This window comes from Typopeltis vanoorti, chromosome 5 (assembly GCF_054136105.1).
Source record: "Typopeltis vanoorti isolate ZY-2024b chromosome 5, IOZ_Tvanoo_1.0, whole genome shotgun sequence".
Taxonomy (NCBI): domain Eukaryota; kingdom Metazoa; phylum Arthropoda; class Arachnida; order Uropygi; family Thelyphonidae; genus Typopeltis; species Typopeltis vanoorti.
The window spans coordinates 95,613,257-95,637,660 of NC_143553.1; the positions used below are offsets into that span (position 1 = coordinate 95,613,257).

The 24,404-nt window shown below is 35.6% G+C and overlaps 1 protein-coding gene across 6 annotated transcripts in view; it reads left to right on the plus strand.

Annotated features, from left to right (window-relative positions):
* The window catches only part of Mtmr6 (Myotubularin related protein 6), a 401,631-nt gene that overhangs the window by 79,333 nt on the left and 297,894 nt on the right, over positions 1 to 24,404 (plus strand). For 5 of the 6 annotated variants that reach the window (XR_016548365.1, XR_016548364.1, XR_016548366.1 and 2 more), the window contains exons 3-4: positions 18,091 to 18,253; positions 22,800 to 22,957. Coding sequence is in view for 3 of the 6 variants with exons in the window: in XM_090393272.1 (XP_090249398.1) it covers positions 18,091 to 18,253; positions 22,800 to 22,957 (321 nt within the window). In the remaining 3 variants the exon portion in view is untranslated. The remainder of the gene's footprint in view (positions 1 to 18,090; positions 18,254 to 22,799; positions 22,958 to 24,404) is intronic. The other variant, XM_090393274.1, reaches the window with a different exon arrangement.

The window sequence follows — 24,404 nt, forward strand, 5'->3', positions numbered from 1 at the left end:
AAAAAGTTTAAAAACAAGAATGAAACTTCTCTGTGGCTAATTCTGAGGAAAACATTGATTGATTAAGCTTGATTAAGCTCCAGGCAAGTAACCAGCCTGAGCTCTTAGAGAATACAAAGAAAAATGTAAGAAAGCAAAGCAATATGTAAAACTACCTAAACACAAGTCCAATTCCCTGTTTAATGTTGCTACTCCTTTCTGGCTACTAGCTAACACCAGCTACTCCTTTCTTTCTTTCTCAGATTGCTGTTGTTAAAAATATAACATCTTGTTATTTAGTAAAATTTCACCTGCTTTAGTATTATTTTTTGCAGTAGCAACAGTTAAGACATGACATGCTCTAATTCTACTGCCAGTTTGACTTCTTACATTAGTGTTACTTATCTCAAGTTTTGCTGCCATTTGTTTGGCAAAGAGGTTAGTATTTAAGGCATTCTTTATGTAGTATCTTGTAGCTCAGATTTTGAACACTGCAAAGTTGAGCAATTTAAAAAAATATGAAGTGTATGTTCATCTTCAGAACTATAGCTAGGATTTGAGATTAATGAGAGTAAATCGTTATGAATAGGAGAAAGAATGTGTGCAGAAAAAAAAATGTGCAAAAAATTGGGGTATTGGTGGGAAAGAAAGAAAGCTACTCATCATCACATATAGTGGAAGCTACTCACCATGACATCCAGAGAGGAAAGTGTGCAATTCACTTGCAAAGAGTGGACCAGAATTGCTCAGGTATCTAGAGCAACCACATAATTTTCATCAACCCTACTAAACCTTTCCAATAGCTTCTCTTCAAGAGTATTAGAAAGCTTTTTAATTTGGTTATAAAGTAAATTATATTTGCCAAGAAATCATATTCTTGTATATAATTTCTTGGCATGTATAAGTTATTCCAAAGAGTAATATCGGCAAGGAGATCCCTGTAGATCAGCATTTCTCAACTGGGGTTCCGCGAGACATTGCTAGGAGTTCCGCAAGAAATAATAATGAATAGCAGTGGCAAATAAATGAAATTAAACTGTGGAAGAAAATAAACCTTTTCTGAAAGGAATAAATTCGAGTTCGCATTAGTTGTATTAACTCCCACTAGGATGCGAGGCAATGCTGTCTGTGATCCACTCATCATACGGCAACTGGAGCTAGTTCTAGCGCTAGCTGGTGTCGCTTATGAATCAGTGCTAGCAAGAAACGCGAGAAACGCAGTCGGTCTCTTATCAATCTTATGTGTTTTCTAGCGTGTAGGTACGTTTCACTCATTAATATGAAAAGTTTGTATGTTTTCTCGGCCAAACTCCACTTTACGGTGATCATAATTTTTGGGAAGGTTACTCCTTTATTTCGGGTTCCATTCGATAGTTTGAGCAATATCGATTTTTGTTATTTCATCAATTTTATTAGTTATATCATTACAAATTGTGCATTTAGGTGTTATGTGTATTTACAAAAGCTAGACTCAAATAAATAATAATTATGTTAAAATAATATTATTAACTGCATTATTTGGTACTTATGCATTAACGGGAGCCACCCGATTTTTCATGATTGTTTAATTTCTTTTTATTATACTTTTTCTATTATATTTTTATTGATTTACTAAATATTATATTACTAACATAACTGAATCTGTTTTATAAACTAATTTTCTCGGCCCTTTAACCAATTTTTTTTAAAAACTAATACCTTTAATGATAGTGTCGCATGTATTAAGTATTTTTATTGTTTCAAGACCAATTTCATTTGAGTTACATGGCAACCACTGTTAGCTAACCTATGTGAAAATATATTCACACTTTCAATTCGATATATCAATAGTTTGTTCTGAATAGTGAATGAGGTTACATAAGTGCTTTGTGCGATGTTAACAACGATCACTGTATACTGGAGTTGTTCCGTTTTTTTTTTTCTCTCTCCATTTTCCCATGTATTTCTTTTGTTTTCCTTTATTTATAATTTGTGCTTGTTTTATTAGTCTAATTTTGATTTATCATCTTTTTTAGATTTTTTATTTTATAGAAATTTCTAACCGTTAAAATGTGGAAATTTTTGAAGAGAAAAAATCCAGACAATTCTGAAGAGGCTAGTGATGAAGAATTAGAATCTCATACTGAATTTCAAAACACAAATGCAAAAAAGGTTCATCTTTACAATGAAAATTACTTATCAATGGTCTTTACATTGATTGGTGATCCAGATTGTCCTCTTCCACTGTATCTCATTTGTGGCAAACACCTTCCAAATACAGCAATGGCTCCAGCAAAATTGAAAAGACATTTCACGAAAAATCACAATGATATGGAAAATAAAAGTGCTGATTATTTTAAAACGCTATTGCAATCTCGAAAGAAACAGAGTGCAGTTTTTATGAATAAATTCAGTGTCAATGAAAAGGCTCAGGAAGCAAGTTATTTGGTAGCAGAAATTATTGCACAGGAAAGGAAAAGTCACACAGTTGGTGAGAACCTAATAATGCCAGCATGTAAAATTATAGTGGGACAAGATGCAGTACTAGAAATTGAAAATATTCCACTTTCAAACAGTACGATAAGTCGACGTATCCAAGATATGTCAAATGACGTCGAGGAAGTTTTGTGTGATAAACTGAAAAATAGCAGTTTTTCCATCCAAGTTTGAGATTTACTGACCTATCCCTGGAAATGTTCTGGATTTCTGTTAAAGAAGAGGATCCTACTATTCATTGGAAAGCAATAAATATATTGCTGCAGATTTCAACGTCTTACATATGTGAGCAACCTTTTTCTTGTTTGACAAAGTATTAAGAGCAAAGACAGAAATCGTCTTCTTTCTGTTGAAGATGAAATCCGTGTTTGTTTATCTAAAATTTGACCCTGAATTAAGTATTTGTGTACCAAAAGACAAGTACAGGTTTCACATTAGAAAATTAAACTTTATTATTCATATTTGTTTAAAATAACAATTCTTTGGCACATATTTTTGTTTAAATGACATTTTACTTTGATTTATATGATTAATTTGAAAATTAAAAATAAACGATAAAGTTATTATAGCACTTATTATTTGTTTTCCTCACGTTCTTTAAATTCATAAACAATAAAGAATGATATTAACAATGATATACAGGGTGTTTCAAAAAGAATGACCCGATTTAAAATAATTATATTTAATAATGAAAATGTGGTACAGTTACAAAATAAATGACCAAGTATGAAGTAAGGCCTAAAGTTTCACTCACCACAATTACAAATGCTCAATGTGCCTTCCACCTGCTGCACGGACAACATCAAGCCGATAGCTGAATTCATCCCAAATGCATCTGAGAGTGTCTTCTGTCACAGAATTTACTGCAGCCGTGATTCTGGTTCTGAGCTCATCCAAGTCAGCGAGTAATGGAGGAACATGAACACAGTCTTTTATGTATCCCCATAAAAAGAAGTCACAAGGTCTGGAGATCTCGGAGGCCAAGAGTGTAGTGCCAAGTTGTGGGGGTCCCGTGCATCCAATTCAACGCTGAGGCAATGTTTCATTTAGAAACCGACGAACTTGGAGCTTCCAATGTGGCAGTGCTCTGTCTTGCTGAAAAAATAATCTTCAGATTCTTCATTTGTGGTTGCAGAGATATACAATTTTCAAATTGCGATATTCTTTTTGAAACACCCTGTATAATAATTATTATGTAGGGGGTTCCCCTACAACATGGATATTATTTCAAGGATTCCGCAAGGGCAGAAAGTTTGAGAAATGCTGCTGTAGATTGAGAATGGCAGAATTAATATTGGGGGTACTAATTAACTGGGTTGGATTCCAGTTGGCAAAATGAATGAAGAAGTTGACTAGTGATGGCGTTTACCATTATTTTTCAGAGAATTGAGGCGAGGGTGATTGGGATGATAACTTCATGGCTGTTTATCTTTCCTTTCCTTGGAATAGGTTGAATATAGGCTTGGTTTCATGCTGTATCTGCATGAGTATGAAGATTGTAAAGATTTTATAGGATGAGTATTACTTACTGGAAAAAAAAGTTTCAAGTACAATTGCGGGAGTACATAGTGAAGTATCAGTGAAGACTGGTACTGATGGTATTCCATGCTATTCTAGGACTCCTCTAATGTCTTTTTGATAAAAGACCAGAGAAGACATGCATTAAGCTTCTAAAAATCTTACTTAGTAGTGATTTACTTATTTGCATTTCTGCAGTATTCCTATTCAATAAATTTACACTAAGTGTAAATTTCTTGAATGGGAATAAGTTTTGTTATATGATAAGGAAATTTAAACAATATATATATATATATATATATATATATATATATATTTGTAATACTAGTATAATAAATAATGTATTAGTATTAATGGAACTTCCATGTGGTTAAGCAGTTGAGTAACAAAGGGAACTTCCTAAGGAATTACATAGAGGTAATGTTATATGTGTATATTATTTTATATCTATTCATAAGTGTTCCTACTATTGTGATGTGCATTTGCTAGTAACAGCCATTTTGTCATTGAGTTTTGCTTTGAATCTTGGGAACAGGCATGCACATCATGTTGCCTCTGTAGTGCAATTGGAAAAATGATGGTGTGTTGCGCTCTTCAATTGGAAAAAGCCTACGATAGATTTTCGTTGTGAAGGGAGGCATATTTTTATATGGGTTTTTTTCAATTGAAGATGAGTTAGCTGATATCATATGGAGGTAGCAGAGTTTTTTTCTGCCAGAAACTTAGGTTTTTTCCCACATACAGACAAATCAGCCTTCAAAACATACACAATTTACACACACAAAAATACTAGGGTTGGTGGGCGGTAGATGGTATTGGTATAGATGATGATGATGATGGTAGAAGTGGTTCAGTGTAGTAGTTGATGGAGAGTTGTCAAGTAGGTGCCTTCCCTCGATGAGTCTTTCAACTCCTTGGAGATGTCATCAAATAATAACATTAATGATGATAATATTAGGAACAGCTGTTGCTGGGTAATAGAAATGCTAGCAAGCAAGAAAGAAGTGGAAGAGCTAGAAAGGAGGAAAAAACTACTGTGGTCTTATTGACATTAATATTGAAGGACAGTATAATGTATCAACCCTTCGTATGGTGAGAATGGTGTGTGCTCATTTCAGAAGCAAGTAGCATATGTTCCATGAAGCAAGATGAAATCTGCAGTTAAGTTCTTTTTTCTTGAAAGTGTATTTGAAACTGCTCAATTAAATATACTCCTAATGTCAGAGATGGAAATTTTTTTCACTTGGTTAGACTATAAATTATATATTTAGTTTAATCCTTTATTATTATTATTATTATTATTGTTCCAGGCAACTCCAAGGAGTCGACAGACTCATCGAGGGAGGCCCTAACATCATGTCAAGAACAACTATTCGACATTGACACAGTATCTATCATACCTCGCCTTGAACTCATTCACGGTTGTAGCACCCACAACAGACTCTGGAAGCTTATTCCACTCATTCACCACCCTCCAAGTAAAAAACCTAGCTCTAACACCCTTGTCAACCACGCTCTTGCCCAGCTTCCATGCATGGCCCCTAGTCCTCCCACCACCAGTCATATTTTCAAAAATATCTTCTGGATCAATCTTATAGAAACCATTCAGTAATTTGAATGTCTCAATCATATCACCCCTCCTTCGCCTATCGTCCAATCTCTACAACCCACAAATCTTCAACCTATTCTCATAAGGTTCATTCCACAGACCTGCTATCATCTTGGTCACTCATCTCTGGATCCTCTCCACTTCCTCCCCATCACGAAGAAACCCTGGTGTCCATAACTGGGCACAGTAGTCCAGATGGGGTCTTATCAAGGCTCGATACAGAGGAACAACAACTTGTTTGTCTCTGCATGTTAAAGTATTTTTCAGAAGCCAAGTGATTTGATGAGCTGATTTAGTCACGTTTGCAATGTGCCCCCTAAACTTCAATTCCCTATCCACCAACACTCCCAAATCCCTGGCCTCATCAATCTCCTGGAGTACGGTTCCACCAATGCGATATACTGCTGCTATTCTTTTCACCCCAAAGTGCATAACCTTACACTTTGCCACATTAAATTGACATCCATTTTTCCTAGCCCAGTCTTCCAAACTATCCAAATCATCCTGTAAAATTTTGACATCCTGTGCACTCACAATTGCTCTACCCAACTTTGCATCATCAGCAAACAAGTGAACACTTCCTCTCAAATCCTTTCCTATATCATTGATGAACAAATTGAAAAGCAGTGGTCCAAGAACAGAACCCTGCGGCACACCACTAGTCACAAGCCGTCTTTTAGATTCCACTCCTGAATAAACCACTCTCTGGTATCTCTCCTTCAACCACCCTCCTATCCATCTCACCAACCCTATATCTATCCCCATCTGCTCCGGTTTACTGATTAGGGTTCCATGTGGTATTCTGTCAAAGGCCTTGGCAAGGTCCAGTAGTATCACTGTAAATAAACCCATTACCCCTATCCAGTTCAGCCGTCACTGTGTTATAAAACGTGAGCAAGTTACTGAGGCATGATCTACCCTTCACAAAACCATGTTGTCCCCCATACAATATCCCATTTTCATCTATCCAATCCTGTATTCTTTTCTTGACTAATTTCTCTAAGACCTAGACGATGATTCCTGATATGCTAATCGGTCGGTAATTTACAACAGCAGTCTTGGAACCACCTTTACAGTGGAACTATTTTCCCCTCTTTCCACCCTCTCGGGAATAACCCAGACCCGAGACTCAAATTAAACAAAATGGTCAAGGGTACTGACAATTCTTTAGTTGCTTCTCGTACGACACGAGCTGGTATACCATCCAATCCCACGGATGTATTGACATTGAGGTTATGCAGTAGACTACTCACCTCCACTTCATTCACCACAATTCCCGTATAATCTACTGGTACATTCGTTTCTGCAATGTCACCACCTGGTTGATATATACTTGCAAAGTGCTCACTCAGTAACTCAACTATATCAATTGATTCAGTTACCTCCCTACCATCGGCATTCTTTAAAATCATTTTGCCATATACATTTTTCCTTTTACTTGCTACATATCTAAAAAACTGTTTAGGATTCTCTTTAGCCTGCATGGCCGATGTTTTTTCATAATCCTTTTTTGCTTTTCTTACCACACTCGTTACCCTTCTGGCCTGCGCTTTATACCGTTCATGTGCCTGCCGGTCACCTTTCTCCTTAAATTCCCTCCATAGTTGTTTCTTTTTTTGCAGCTCAAGCTTAATGGTGTTATTCATCCATTTAACCCTTACTTGATTTATTATTCGGACTCTAGGTATACAGTCAGCCATTGCTTCATGCAGACACTTCTTAACTGCCTCCCATGCACTATCAACTTCTAGTCCTTGCAGTTGTACATGCCATGGCACTGAACCAATCAAACTCCTAAGCTTGTCATACTTTCCAGCCCGATAACTCCACATGTACCCTGTCTTAATTGAAAATTCTACACCTTTAGCCACCTCCCAAGTCAAGACCCTATGATCACTCTCACCAATTGGTGGCAATGTGGTCATATTTGTTACAGCCAAATCCTCCGATGTAATTACTAGGTCAAGCACTCTCTGACCCCTAGTATTTTCCATTACATGCTGTCGCAGATAGTTATCCCTTAATAACCACATAAAATCCAATTCCTTCCTCCCGTGTGTCCTCTCCTCACTCCAATCAATGCGACCATAGTTGAAATCTCCCATAATAATTACCCTCCTTCCACTCATTTCTTCTATTTGCTTGTGCATACTGTCACCACCATCTTTTCCATCACCTGGTCTATAGCAGCACCCAATTGTATATTTAGTTCTGCTAGCCACAATCTCACACCGAATGGCCTCAAATGTGCTCTTTTCTGTATCCTGCAATTCAACTTCTATTCTCCTTGGCTGTAGCTCATCAGCTATCATCAACAATACTCCTCCCCCCATTTTATTCTCCCTGTCATTCCTGAACACCATATCCATCACATTCAATCCCACTAGCTATATCATCTACAGTCAGCCATGATTCACTAATACCAATAACCTGTGGTCTGGAAGTGCCAACCATGGCCAAAAACTCTTCCTTCTTGTTCCTAATACTCCTAGCATTAGTGTACATGAATTTAAGACCCCCCATTAGCCCCAACCCTACCCTGATGCTTTATATTAATTATCCCTCTGATTTGTTGTCCTTATTCGCTCAGGCATATTATATTCATTCATACATTCAACTGCCTCCCTAAGGACTGTATATCTACCCGCCCCCCTTAATAAATCTAGTTTTCCTGAATTTGCACATCCACTACATTCAGCAACACTTTCTCAAGTCTCCTTACATCGTAACCATTCAAATGCAAGCCATCCATCTTATATAGATCCTTTCGCCCATCGAGCCCACTCCACACATCCACAAATTCCACACCACAATACATAACCCACGCATAAAGTCATTCGCAATTATGGCCCTCCTTTTAAACATTTCACTGTCATACCGTGGCAAAAGACTAATCATTTTAACTCTCTCACTCTTTTCTTTTGCTACCTCAAACAATTCATTCAGGTCTTCTATCATTTCCATTTTATCTCCTTTCAAATCATTCGTACCTGCCACAACAATCATTTCTTTCACCCTTTCCTTTTGCTCTCTAATAGACTCAGTTACGTCCTTTATGGTCGCACCAGGTTGGTACGATTTTGTCAAATCCTCTACTAACACACCTCGTACTAACGAGTCTCCATACAGCACTCTATCCTTCATTTTGTTCATGTTCACACTCATACGCCTATTTTTCCTGTCATACTTTTTATTATTGGCTGGTTTATTCAGTCGACTTTTGCTCATATGCTCTAGCTGCTGTTTTGCCCTTTCGCACCATTCAACAACGCGATCTCACTCATTGCATCTATCTCATCTTTATTCAAGTGTAAGCAAACAAAGTTTGCACGTGAAGTATCTTCAATCTTGGTATCACATCTGGGTTTAGCTCCCACTGAAAAGAACTCAATAATGGTCAAAACCGGTCAGGGTCGTGACCTTTCCCATAATCTTCTTCTTCTTCTACGCGTTATTCCTGCTTCCTATGCAGGGTCCGCGTGTTACTTAGATGCGACTTCTTGTTAGTACTACTCCCAACCGACCCGTCGCCTGGTCTGCCGCTGGGGGGGATATATTTTTTTGACTGTAGAGGCGTATGTTCACGGGGCCGGTTTGCCTGCTTGCAGGATGAAAAACGCCAGATAAACTGGCAGAAAAACCCTACTGACCGTGCCCAAGACCGGCTAACTTGGCTATGCCTGAGGAAGATCCTCAAATTCCTCACATCTACAATGGGAATCGAACCTGGGACACTCCTTCCCCAGGCATATGGTTGCGAAGCGCAAAGCCACTAGGCTAACCGCGCGGTCTCCCTTTCCCATAATGCATAGCATTATATATGTCTGCAAGGAGATATGCTTTGCATTATGGGATACTAAGGCAAGTGATGTGAAGTCAGTCCACCTTTGCCACAAGTTTCCCCAGTCCTGAAGATACTTCAGACACAAACTTTGTTTGCTTACTTTTGGATAAAGGATTAAACTAAATATATAATGTCAGAGTGATTATCTTCTTGCCTGTTTCAACAAATGAAGAAAATGTTTGTCATGAAATTTATGTTGCTAGAAGAAATTACATGCAAGTATAATAATCAAGTGAGATCTATAACTTTGTTTATTGTGATTAACGACTTTGAGAGATAAGACGGAATGAATGAGTAGAATCAATAAAAGAAAAGAAATGAATAAAATAAAGGAAGACAAAAAGAACAGTGATGAAATAAATGCTGCATAAGAAGTTCCCATATATTTACATGAAAATATGGTACTTTTAGCTGAATGCTGTATTAATTTTTATGTAGTATTCAATATGAATACTACATAGATGAATACTTCAGAGATGAATTTAACTGTGAGAGTTAGAGAGTGAAATATATATATTTCCTTTGTGCAATTGTGCAATCTTTAGAATGTCCATATAAAGTTAGATATATGTGACAGTAAGAAATTATTTACTAATTGTAGGTCTACAGTGAATATAATTTTGTAAGATTTCCTTAGAAGGATAAAGAGAATGATTTAATATACTGAACTGTTAACTATTCTATATATATATATATATATATATATGTTTACAGTAAATATATATATTTTTAATTTGAGCTTCATTTTTTGAAATTCACAAAATGTTGATCTTTGAAATCAGTGCACTGTCATGGACAGAAATCTGAAACATCTTAACCAATCTTCATCACTGTCATCATCAAATTCCTGACATGTAATCTTAGAGGGTGTACAGGATATTATTATGATAGTACTACATGAAAAAGTGACATCATCACTAACTTCCTATTGAAAGTTTTCCTCCAAATTAACCTGTTACCTGTCAAGACTCCAATATTATTGAATCCTTATTGTATTATTGTTTTTATTGTATCAATCCACTTAGCGCTTGGTCTTTCTGTGGGCCTTTTCTTATCATCCTCGCAAAGAACATGTTTTGCTAACCTTTCCTCTCCTGTTTTGTTTAAGTGACCATACCACCTGAGATTAACTTTGCTAACACATCTGAATGTTAACAATATCAAGTTCTTTCCTAACATCGATATTTCCTAACATTATTAATGTGATACTGCCACTGATGCCATCTGTTCGTAGACTCCAGTCTTTGATCAAGTGTTTTTCTTTCTGGTCTAACCCGGCTCTCAGATCCATACATTGAAACAGGTTCGAACACTGTCTTGTGTATAGTGGGTGTAGTGTTTTCACTAATTTCTCTCTTATTCCATATAGATTTATTTAGTTGGCTTCCTACCATACCAGCTTTGCTAATTCTGCTATCTATTTCCATATTTAATTTATCATCTTGACTAAAAATTATTCCTGAATAGCTGAAATAGCTGAATTACTTGCTCTATAAGTTCTCCGCTGAGGATGCAGTTGATGTTATCAATATTTTTGCTTATTTTCATTATCTTTTTATTGCTGGTTTTCATACCAAATTTATTGCAGCAGTTATTCAGTTTAGTGAGTGAATCCTGCTGACTTCTACTGTAATTATTTTGACGTATAACATCATCTACATAGAGTAAAGAGTCAATATTAACACCTTCAGTTTTGTTATCAGGTTTTATACTACTTTTCTTCATAATGTGATCCGGGATTGTTAAAGATGGCGACGCTGAAGGGAAGTATAAAACAGCATGTGAAACAACAGGAAGTAAAATTAACATATCTTAAAAAAATTATTGTTACTATTATCATCATCTGCCCTCCATGGAGTCAGACTCATCGTAGGGGGTACACACTATTGCACACAATGCTCATCCAACCAAGCCTTAAACTGATTCAATGTGTCTACATTCACAACACACTCAGACAATGCATTCCACTCACCAACTCTCCATGCAAAGAAAAACCCTCTTCTCATGCAATGGCTTCTTCTTCTACTACCCCCCCCCTCCCATTCTATGAAAAATCTCTTCTATGTCAACCTGATAACAACCCCTGACTAGCTTACATGTCTCAATCATATTCCCTCTCTCCCTCCTATTCACGAGGCTTTGCAACTTACATTTTCATCTGTCCTTCTACTCCACATTTCAAAAACCACCTTTGTGAATTTCCTCTAGACCTTTCCAACGTATCCTCGTCACCATGAAAATCCAGTGACCAAATCTGTGCAATAATCCATATAAGGCATGATCAAGGCCTCATATGGATTATTGCACAGGAGGATCCTGACATGTAGAAATAAAGAGGTTATGATGTCACTGTCCTCCGCATCATTGCCATTATTCGATGTGACATCTTCACAACTTGTGCAGTTTGGCTCCTGAATTTCAGGTCCTTGTCCACCGTCACTCTGAGATCTCTCATCTCCTCTACTTCCTTTAAAGTTTCCCCCACCAAGTGCATACTTTGCATCCCATTGTTTACCAAATCTCAAACCTTACACTTTGCAACATTGAACTGATAGTTTCACTTATCTGCCCATTCATGCAATCTATTCAAGTCCTCTTTGTAAGGCCATAACATCCGCTTGACTCTGCATTGCTCTTCCAAGTTTTGCATCATCTGCAAACAGCTGCATATCACTAGTTAAACCCATCTCTATATCATTAACATACAAATTGAACAACAATGGTCCCAAAACTGACTCCTTCAGTACACTACTAGTGACCTTCCTCTTTCAGGATACTGCTCTCCCATATGCAACTCTCTGATACCTATCTGATAGCCAATCACTGATTCAACTCAGAAGTCTGTTATCCAATCCCATCTGTTTCAATTTATATAACAGTTTGTCATGTGGCACTCTATCAAAAGCTTTTGCAAAATCCAAGCACTACTGTATATGTATACAGTAGTGTACTTGGATTTTATACTTGTATCCTACTTCTCACCAATCTTTCCAGTCTCCCACAACTTTCCAATCTCACCACAACTCCAGATATACAGATTGGCCTATAATTTGAAGCTACAGCCTTATCACCATCTTTACGCAGTGGAAAAAAAACAAAACAACTCAATATATAATAGTGAACACAGTAAATCTGCATTTGTTGAATATTGCAGTGAGAACATCTTAATGGTTAAGTCTAACATGCCATTATATTGTACAAGCTGACATTTGTTTGTATGCTACATTTTATATCGTTTATTTTTGAAATATTTGAAATATTTTGACAGTGTGTGTTAGGGCTTAATTGCTAGGAGAAATTCATGTTAGAGGCTTAATGAGTGAAACAGCACTGAGATTAAAAATATTATTTATTTCTTCCAATATTTCATCTGAGTTACTGAGGCATCACCAGGGAGTACAATATGATTTGTAACACACACACAAAGCAACACAAAACTAAGTGAAACATGTTGGTGAAAGACTAGAGTCCTAACTAGGTAGGGGTGCTTGTTGGCAGCCTAGGATGTAAAGTGGGATCTCAAAGTATTAGTGTTTCCCATATTTTGGGAAGTTTAATGCAACCATATTTATTTAAATTCAGCTGATTTCTAAGAGCAGCTGCAGATTCCAAAAATAGTCTTTCTCTTTAAATTTGCAATGATGGAGCATAGTGATATTTTTGCAATTAATTCTATGAGCTGTATTTAAAGCATGGTCTTCAAGGCCCGATTGACCATAGTCATTACTGTAGATGTATTTTTGTGTTCTATGTAGATGTTGGCTGATCTTCCTGTCTGTTCATAGTAGGCCAACCTGCAGGAACTGGACACTTTATATATTACAGGCACACACAGAGAGAGAAGATCTTAATTCTGTTTCACTCCATTAAGCCATAACATGAGATTTTGACAGTCATATATATACCTTAGAAATTGACTTATCCATGAGTTGTTACCTTTAAATAGTCCTAGTTGCTTTTTGAATGCCAGATAATTAGGCTGTTGTTATTAACTTGCAATATTGTGCTTTTTCGTTCTTTTGAAAATAAGAATGTTGTTAGAAGGTTGCAAAGTTCTGATTCCTGCTATTGGTGGGACAGCACTTAGATAACCAGGAACCCTGCTCTAGAAACCAAACAGTTTTTTTCATGGCATTTCAGGCTTTCACTAAGCAAGGTAGAGTGAGGAAAATCGTCTACCATCTAAAAACCTTCATAAAAACATTCATGACTTGCTGGGGACATGATTTACTCAGGCTTGCACTTAATTATTCTGCAGTATTCTTAGTGATAACCTTGAAGTAACCATCCCAGAAATTGGTGGTGGTATTATTATTCCAAGGTTCATTGTGCATGCATAACCATTAGGATGATGTAAGTTTCCATCATCATACTGTTTGTCATCCAGACTTAGTAAACAATATTGTATGCTTGTATCCATTTTTGGTATTCTTGTTCTGAGAAATTAGACTTTAAAGGAAATATTTGATCATATATCGTGCATTTTGTATGACACTGTGAGACAACAGATTTCATGTGAATTGTCCAGCCTCATAGAAAAGTATAGATGGCAAGTGTTTTCCTTCCATACACTTGACATAATCCCAGGCAAATCTATTACCTAGGTTGAAAGAACCATGATGAAATTTGGTTGTATTGTAAAGGAAAATGGAGGTTTTATTGACAGCCTGTAAAATATATTTTGGTAAATAAATGTTTTATTTAACCACAGGGATACAGTGTACAGAACTTTTGAAATTAGCTTGTATTATTAAGACAACCTCCACAGAATCTGTATACTCATCATGGGAGGAGCCTAACTAAGTGAGTAACATAATCAAATTCCTGATATTGCCCTCAAGGTGTGTGTGGATGCTGGATATTATAGATTAAGTTTACGTTATTACTAACTTCATGTCGAAAATCCATCATGTTAGCCATTTCTTGTTCAGGACTCCTGTTATCAGATTATATATTTCCATCTTCTAAGGTAAACATATATTTTACTAGGATAAAACATATGTTTTGCTCACTTTTTTCCATTCTGTTTAAGTGACCATATACCGTTGATTAGCACTACTCACACATTTTTGAATTTTAACAACATCAAGTTTCTTCCTTCTCAATGACTTCATGTTTAATATGATTCTGCCATTAATATTGTCTGTTCACTGCTCTAATTTTTCTCAGATCCTTAATTTAAAATTAGCTTGAAAGCTGTCTTGTGTGTAGTTAGTTTAGTGTTTTGCTAAATTTATTCATTTGGCCTGCATCATACTTTTGTTCCTTTCCACCATTCCTTTTACAGTATTGTTTTCTCCATTTCGAAGTTTTTTTTTTTTTCAATGTCCTCCAGCATATTTAGCCACCTTATCTGGTATATGTTTACTAAACTTTTCCCTTGATTTTTGTTTACTTTTTTTTTTTTTTTTTACATACTGCTTGACTTACATTTTTCTGTGTATTCTGTCAGAGCACATGCTGTCTTCCATTTATTTGTTAGTAACTTTCAGTGCACGTCCTTCTTTTTAATGCTTGCTTGCTACCTTTAACTTTGTGTATCAACCATAGAGTTCTGATTTTTCTCTCCGTGAATGAGCTTCACTACATATCTCTAGCTGAATCAGTTATTGTTTTCTTCAGTTTGTAATTTCAAGGTTTTGTTCTTGCATTCAAACTCTTTCATTTTTTCATGAATAATATTTTTATGTTTGAATGTACAGTTCACTTCTGCAAACTGCTCAATATTTTAAAAACTTTTTTTTATAAAACTTCTTTACATTTTTTCTTTTTAACATTTCATTTTTATCCCACTCAAAACTAAATGATGATCGCTATCTGTTTTAATTCCTTTGTACCTAGTCTAGCCATAAATACTGTTACATCTTGAACAGCACATAAACCTTTAATCTATCAGTAAAATCATATTACAGCTTTCTGCATATACGAACCACATGTCTAACATGCATATGGCAGCACCGAATGTTTGAAATATCCATCTTTTACCCTCATGCATGCCTGAAGTCTGTGAGGCCACATACACTAACCACTCATCCAACCACACACAGCCTGATTGGATGAGTGGTTAGTGTATCTGTTCTCCAGCCAAGAGACCGCAGGTTCGAATCCCACCGAGGACATGGCTGTTTGTAAGTGTCTTACTAACCATTTACCATGTGTACTGCAGTATGACCTTCGATGTTTTGTGTCATAAAAATCAAAAATTACTAACTAGTCACATATTGATGATATCATGCACAACATCCAACAGAAATGCTGCCATTGCTTGCTCCAAATCCACCTTCAGGCTGGTAATGCTTGGTTGTTTTTTGCAGGCTACTCTCTCTCAAGCTCCAACCATAATTTGAAGTCTAATTGATTCGGATTGGACTTCTAAATGGCCAATCAGACGTTGATGGTGGTCAGGCACATTCACCTCCAACTACTGTTGTGTCACCTTGTGTACAGGGGCTGAGTCCTGTTAGAAGGTCTATTGCCTATTATGAAACAAGGTATTGTTCAGGGGCCGTACCATAGGTTCCAGCATTGTCTTGATACACTTTGGTGGAGGTTTGATCCCTTTCTCATAGAAGTGCAACTTGGATATCCCTTGATATGTCACCCCTTACATAACCATCACTGATGCAGACCGATGACCTCTCTGAGAAGTGCCTTTGATTTTATCACCCTCTGCCACATAAGTTGTGGGTGTTAGGAAGGGTCCAGTAGAATAACAGTCTGCTCTCATTCAATTCTCATTCTCATTAGTACACGTGACATCGTTCTCTGTGAAATGTTCATCTATTGTGACACGACTCTGCATTTTCACAGGATTACGGTGGAGGCATGCCTTCACAGCCCTCACAAACTGTTGCATCCTAATGTAGTGTGGTCGACCTGTTCTTTGGCAGTCAGATACATTTTCTGTATTGTTATAATGATCAGTAGTTCAATGTACAACCATCCTACTGATCTAGAGTGTTTTTAGCATGTTGAAAATAACAGGTGGCTGCATTCCAACCTTGTGAAGTGCTGTTACAAGTACATAGTTCTAGATAATTCTCCCCTCCCCCCCCCGATAAACACATGAATGTTAGCTGCACACAGTGCTACTAAGAGAATTGGTCCCCTCCCCCCCCCCGATAAACACATGAATGTTAGCTGCACACAGTGCTACTAAGAGAATTGGTCTCGTGCAACTCTGGTGCACAACATGGGTATGTGTGTGGAAATTGTGACAGTATTTATGGCAAGATTGTACATATGGTTGTGTCATGAACTAACATGAAGATATCATTAACATAGTCAGTGACACTTTTTTTCATTTCTTGTGACTTCTCATTATGTGAATTTGTACACACCTTTTGTTGGTACATAATATTAATTATTATTAATTCTTGTCCTGAACAGAAATCCTGCATTCACTTACTATTGTTATTAGTTTGCTGTTTTCTGCTATTTTTTCACAAACATTTCCATATGTCTAGTATTCATTTCCTCCTACTCGGCTGTGCTTTTTATTTTCTATTCTTTTCATCAACCAAGTTTTTTGTCAGTTGAAGAAATGAGGGATTTGAAAAATGCCTCATTTCCTTAGTAGAATTTTCTGATGGTTCATAGGGAAATATATCTCATTTGTCCAATTCCTGTTTTGATGTTTTTAGTCTCCTCTTCCTACCATTCAAGAATCATTTTCTTTTTAATGTTGTATACTATAGCTATTCCTTTCTTTTCCTGATAATTATTGCCTGTATATAACATCTTGTAGTTGTTATTTAAAGGATCTCACTTGTTTTTGTCTTCTTTATTGAAAATAAAATAATCTTCTGCAAGTTTGACTTCTTTCACATAGATTCTTCTTGCATTGATAGCACCTATTTTGAATTTGAGTTTGTTCCAGTATAACAGATCTTTTACTGTTTACCCTAGTTACTTAATGAAAATAGCAGGAACCTCACTTAACCATGGGACTCCCCAGCCAGCAGGACTCCACCAAATAGTACCAATACTACCTTTTGATTTAAGCCAATACAGAATAAAATTTGCATAGTTAAATCCCAAATTTTCAGCCCATTTTCATTTGTTTAGTATCCAGGTTAATGCCTACTAATCGGATGCACCATGTGAAAGTAAGGATTGGAAATTAGGCTAGACCACATAACCTTTACAGGAAAGTTCTCACATTCCTGAAAAGGTTATGTGGTCTCTACACACAGCCTTTATATAGGTTTGACTCTTAAGCAACTCAGGTATTTATGAAAACAACTGTAGTGCTTTAATAAATACCTGACAAGCACTAGAATACTAAAACAGCTGCTGGCCTGCAATAACCAGATGTGATTTGAAGATATCAAGAATTTTGACTAACAAACAGACAGAAGTTCTGAGTAATATGATGTTCATTTTTTGTTAATTTTTATGAATACATGCTAACTTAGTGTTAACTAACAGGCAATACTTAATTCCATGATAATCTTCATGCTATTTGTTTAATAAGTAACAGCTGTTGATTCATATATCTTATTATTGGGAACATGAAATGTTATATTTTCTGTTCATTTCCTAACCCGTCATTGAGTAATATACACATCAGTAAGTAATATATGTGTCCTTTTTTGTATATCTTTTTTAGATATTATTACATATTATAGTTATTTCACTTTTAATCTTAGTACAATTGTTTCAGATTCCTCTTATGCAAATTGCTTCAGTGAATAAGATGCCAATAACTACTCAAGGATCTCCACTTCAAATTCGCTGTAAGAATTTCATGTGTGTCACCTGTGTAATACCAAGAGAACGTGACTGTCATGAGACATATACTTCACTTCTTCAACTCTCACAACCAAGTAAGAGTGTTTAGTAGCAATGTGCTATATTAGCATTATATTTTTATTTCACTTGTGGATACTTTAATTTAATTGGATGTATATAATATTTTGAAGTTTTCATTGATTTAGCCAACATTCCAGAACAGGCCTTTACTCTTTCTATAAAGTAGCTTGACTTACACTGCCATCTGCAGTTTATATTAATGGTAAATTATACTGTGCACAATAAATTGCAGTAAATAAAAAATTCATTTTTATGTCAACATGCTGAACTTGCATTGACTGACAGTTATACTGCCATCATATTGATTTTGTGATTATTAATTTAAACGGTATTTTAAATATCCCAGTTCATATTTGTGATACAAATTTAATTGCATATAACAGAATGAATATATTTATAACCATCACGAATTACTTGTTTTGCTTGTGTCATTGAAATAGATTTGAATATAAAAAATAAGATTTCTATCTGTGATTGATGATAAATGCTTAAGATTCCAGATTAGGCATGTACACTCATAAATGTGCACACTTCCATGCAGTCACCACTGCTTGCTTTGTAGATCTTAGCTCTTTGAAAGCCCTTCCTGTAGGAAACTGCTGCCATATGATTAACAGTTAATATTATTTTTTGTAATATAGGCCAACAATGTCTGCACTTTTTTGGGCATAGGGCTAAATTACAAAAGAAAAATTGTGTTATGAAAGTGAATTTGCACCTAGTCCCTTTTCATGAAAGCCAGAGTTGAATTGTGTGCCATGTTATTTGCATCCAGAATTGGAAGAATTACACAGTTTATTGACTGGTAGGCCAGTACAAAATTTTTCGAGTCTTGTGTATAATATTTATTTATTACTCTTTATGTTATAAAGGATACATGCACATGCATTATGAGATGTTTGGAGTTGTATATTTATTATTATTATAAACCTCCATGGAGTCAACAAGCTCATAAAAGGATGTTCACTCAAAGATCAACATGTCCATCATTTAATATCATTCATACTCGGAGTATTCACAACACATTCCAGCAATGCATTCCACTCACCCACAATTCTTCACAAAAAAAATCTTCTGTTCTTCACTTTTCTTTCAGTTTGCTTTTATATAACTTTCAGGGAAGGCCTCTCATGCTTTACTCTCACCTTCTATAGCCTTCTACACCATCTATATTCTTCTAACACAATATCTTCTGCGTTAATCCTGTAAAATTCCATAATCTCTTTTCTTCCTGTTCACTAAATTCTACAATTTACATTTGCTCCATAACCAAAAGTCCAGAACCCTGATAATTACTTTAGTCACTTGTTTCTGAATTCTCTTCAGAGTTTTCACATCTGGAGAGATGACCATATATGAGCTAAGAACCACCTTCTTGTTTCTACTACTCCTTATTGTTTAAGCAATGCACTGTGTAATTTTTACAATACTTTCAACATGTTCTCTGAACTTCAGGCTGCTGTCGACCATTCCTTGTACACCCCAAATCTTATCATTTCCTGAAGCACAGTTCGACCAATATAATATAGTACAGCACACAGCTCCATATGTTTGTATGGAGCTGTGTGCTGTAAATCAGAGAAGGCAAGTATTGCCTTGTCTGATTTACAGTTACACTCTGAATCTCTTAATATTTATAACAGTTCATAACTATTTATTTCAAATAAATAACTGCTCAAAAATTATTTCTTTGTGAATTTTTCAGGTGTGCAGTTCACCTTTAGCACACCCTGAATACCACGTGCCTCTGGAACTAACCATTTTCCTACATTGAATCAACATGCATGTATTCAATTCACCCATGGAAGAAGAGATTTCTGGGTGATTACCCTTCTTAGATATCATGCTTACTTGTAGCCTCTGGTACTTTATCAAGCAGTGTTTATTAGAAACCTACCATTAATGGCAAAATATATACATCAAAGTTCTGCTCATCACACCTCCTCAAAAATTGGGGATGTCAAATCATCAATTAATAGAGCACGTAACGTTTGCTCTTTTTCTTCAAATTGCTACAACCTTCATCAAATTCAATGAATAATTGACTCATTTCTACACCAAATGATAGCTTTATAGAATGTACAATTTGAAGAGCTTCACTTCATACCCACATATTTTCCTATCAAAATTTCTGATCTCTTACCCATCTACAAAAGATAAACTTTCATCTCTAGCTAGTGTTTACCAGATCCTTTGTGAATGTAATCTAGCATGCTTTGGACAGACATGCTGTTCTGTGGAAGAAAAAAAAATTAGAGAACATCAATATTGAATTGAATATCTTAAACCTCAAAAGTCTGTTCTTGCACAACATAGTATTGATACTAAACACAATGTGCTTTGGAATGAGGCTTGTCTCATTCCAAAGGACATTGTGTTTCAAAAAATTTCAAATGTTTATGCATTAACTTGTCTAACAGTAGAATTTCACTAATTTTTAAAGGTACCTGTGGCATGACTATAAACAACAGGGGTGAACCTTCCAGATGTGCTAAGTGTACACTGCTATTCCACCGAATAGCAATATCACCGATATTTTATTTTTGCATTTATTCCTGTTAAAGACTCCCCTAATCGTTTCCAGGCTTCGCATGATTCTTAGAAGTAAACACAATATACTAATGATTCCCGAAGAGGACACTTTTTGTTGTGTAAACATTGCATCACATTTGCATTAATAGCCCGGGTGTGTGTGTTCAAAATACATACACCTTTGAGCCCTTTGAAAAGATGTACAGATGGCACAGCCAGTCAAATTCTTAGCGTTCTGGTAGTTTTAAACTGCTCGGAAGGCAAGGCTAGGTGAACTCTGAGACAATAGCACCAAGATGCTGCGATTGGTTATTGTGTCAACCAGTCCAATTGAACGTTGTCATTTGTCATGAGTTGCTGTTTTTGTTTTCTGAATTTCATCTTTTTTGCATGCGTGAAGTGTGAACTGACATGGTAGGCAAGTTTTTATATATAATATAGACAAGTTTTTAATATATAATTTTTGATAAATTTTTAACTTTATTGCCCATATTTACAATGGGAAGCAGTATTGTAGTCGAAGGAGGTAAGCCTCATCCTCCTCCTCTAAACACCTTTGAGTAATTCAAATATACCAACCAAATATAGCATTCTCCTTCATATTGTTTTCTAATATACAGTATCTTAAAACAAACACATTTTGCCCCACTCTGCACAGATTTAGTTACAATTAATTGATAAAGTATTCAGAGTTATCCTACAATTAATTGAATTAGACAAATTAAGATTAGCACTGATGTGCTATACACTCTTAAAACTTTCACACGGTCAAACTGACGTGAATTTTGTAGCATGGGTTGCATAAGCCACGACAGCACACCCAATCAAAATGGGCACACCACACCACTGATAAACAACAAATTACACAATAATCATAATAATTAACTTTAATGAAATGAAAATACAGGCATTTTTGGTAAACTGATTGTTGTATGTATCTTGTATTCCCATTTCTTTGATTTGCTGTTATTTTCAGTATGAAATATCTGACTTGCATTTCATTAAAGTTAATGAAATGAAAGTATACTGTAGTTATTGTGTAATTTGATGTTTATAGTAGAATTTGACGCTTCATATTCCAATACACTGTCTTACTACTCTTCATGGTATGTGTGTGAACATAACAAAATGTCTTTATTGGCAGAAATTAATAAAATGCTGGTCTTTAGTTATAATAGCTGTTTAAGTGAATTGTCTAATTTTCTAATAATTTTTGATAGAAAGTTAGTGGCATTGTGGTCCTCTCTTAGTATATTGGTAAATTACACTAATGAAGAGGATTGTCTTTCTTGGCCTACCTTAATTTTGTATTCCATCTTATCTTACAGATGTTCTGTAATGTTCAGATTTGGGACTCTGTATTGGCTCCATTGTAATTATCTTCAAATCATGGTTTCTAATCATTTCTTTGCGACATGAGATGTTGTATTATTAGAAGATACAGGGGCCAGTAACATAAAATTGTCCCATTGTGAGATACAATTCTCCAGAACCATCAATGCAAAAACCTAGCAGTTATTATTTGATATTACAACAATAGGACCTAATATATACCATGGGAGCAACTATACATCGTTACACTGCTACCTCCAAACTTTAGTATGTTTGGAGGTGGCATTGTTATGATGGTGGTATATTCAGATAAAATACATTTTGTAGACCTCCTCTCTAACCTAAACACATCCATCAGACTGAGAAAGTATGATCTTTTTTTAGGAGGCCACAAAATTTGTATATTGTATAATTTACATCTATTTTCATACACCCAAGGGTGAATCCAGTGGCCATTTTTATAGTAATCCCATACATAAACATCAGTTCGATGTATAGTACATCAGTACCACGAATGGGCAGAAAGATGGGGGGGGAAGAAACTTTCTAACATTTCTAAAAAATGCATTGCACTTCTGACTTTGATATGAATCTTGTGATCATATTAGTATTCAGCATACTTTACATTTCATGCTGTAAATAACATATTTCAAATAAATCATAAAAAGTTTATTTAGTATTAATTTCTTTTAATAGTGAATATTGAACAGTTGTACTGTTTCAACTACACTGCATCTACAGAAGATATTTCAAAGAAAGAAGGCTGGAACAAATTTGATGTTCAAGCAGAATTTTCTAGAATGGGTGTTCCAAACGAACATTGGGTTCTTACAACAATTAATAAGGAGTATGAGGTTAGACTTTTTAATACATAATTTTAATTTCTAGAAGGAAGGTGACAATTATCAAACTTTAATATGCATATTTTATCTGTTTAATCGCATTGATTGCTGTAACATTTTTTAAAGCGACTCTAACCCATGAAATGTTGTTAATTGGTTTGCATGTGCATAATGCCATACAATAAGTACATTAAATAAAGAATCTTGAATTAATCTATATAAATAGAATGATGAAGAAAATTCATTTAAATGCTTCTCTGAATGTAAACTATGCTTTAAATTAAAGATGCCAATAAATAATATTCTTGGTTTAATCCTTTATCCAAGTATAAGCAAACAAAGTTTGCACTTGATATAACTTCATGGCTGTGCAACTAATGACTTCACATCACTGGCCTTAGAATCCTATAATGCAAAGCACATATCCTTACTGACATATATAATGCTATGCATTATGGGGGGGGTCACTACCCAGACCAGTTTTGATCTTTATTGAGGACTCATCAGCGGGAGCCAGATCTAGAAGTGATACCAATGTTGAAGTAATGCAGAAGTTGTATTTCCGAAGAAGACAAAAGTTGTCATCACACCTTATTATTCAAATACTCTGGATTAGAGGTTGCAAGTTTTTCCACTTAGTTAAACTATAAATTAAAGATGCCAAGAAATTATATTCTTGGTTTAATCCTTTATCCAATTGTAAGCAAACAAAGTTTGTTCATGTGCAAACTTATGAAGTTACTACACATACAAACTTTATTTGATTACACTTGGATAAAGGATTAAACCAAGAATATAATTTCATGGCATCTTTAATTTATGGTATAACCAAGTGGAAAAACTTCCAGCATCTATCTCTAATCCAGAGTATTTTAGTTATAAGATGTGTGACCCCCTTTCCCTGCCATAATACATAGCATTATACATGTTAGTAAATTAAAGATACAAGAAATTATATACAGGCAGCCCTCAGTTTACGACGGTTCAATTTGCGCTGATTCACAATAACACCAGATGTCTGTGCGTGCTTTCTTACTGTAGTGTGGTCTGACTGAGAAACGATGCCAGCAGGCATCATTTCTCAGTGTTTGAGTGTTTACCGAGCTACTATGACACATGTATCAAACCTAGTTTTACTGTTGAATCTACCTAGTTGTTCTATTTAATTTTTATTACATACATATGTATTTAAATTGATAAAGTATATAATTACATACCATGTCTGATAAAAGAAGTGCAGAAAAGTTAGCAGAACTTGGCGTTAAGAAGGGACAGAAATCGATCACACTTGAAAAGAAGATGGAGGTGATGGAGCTCTACTCCAATCATCGGGAATTCGTCCCTCCGTGTGGGCTTTCTGAACTATGCAGTGCAGCCACTGTAAGACTTTTATACCACCATACTTCAGCATTTCTGGTCGAATATCATCTACTCCTGCTGCCTTTCCACATTTTAAGCA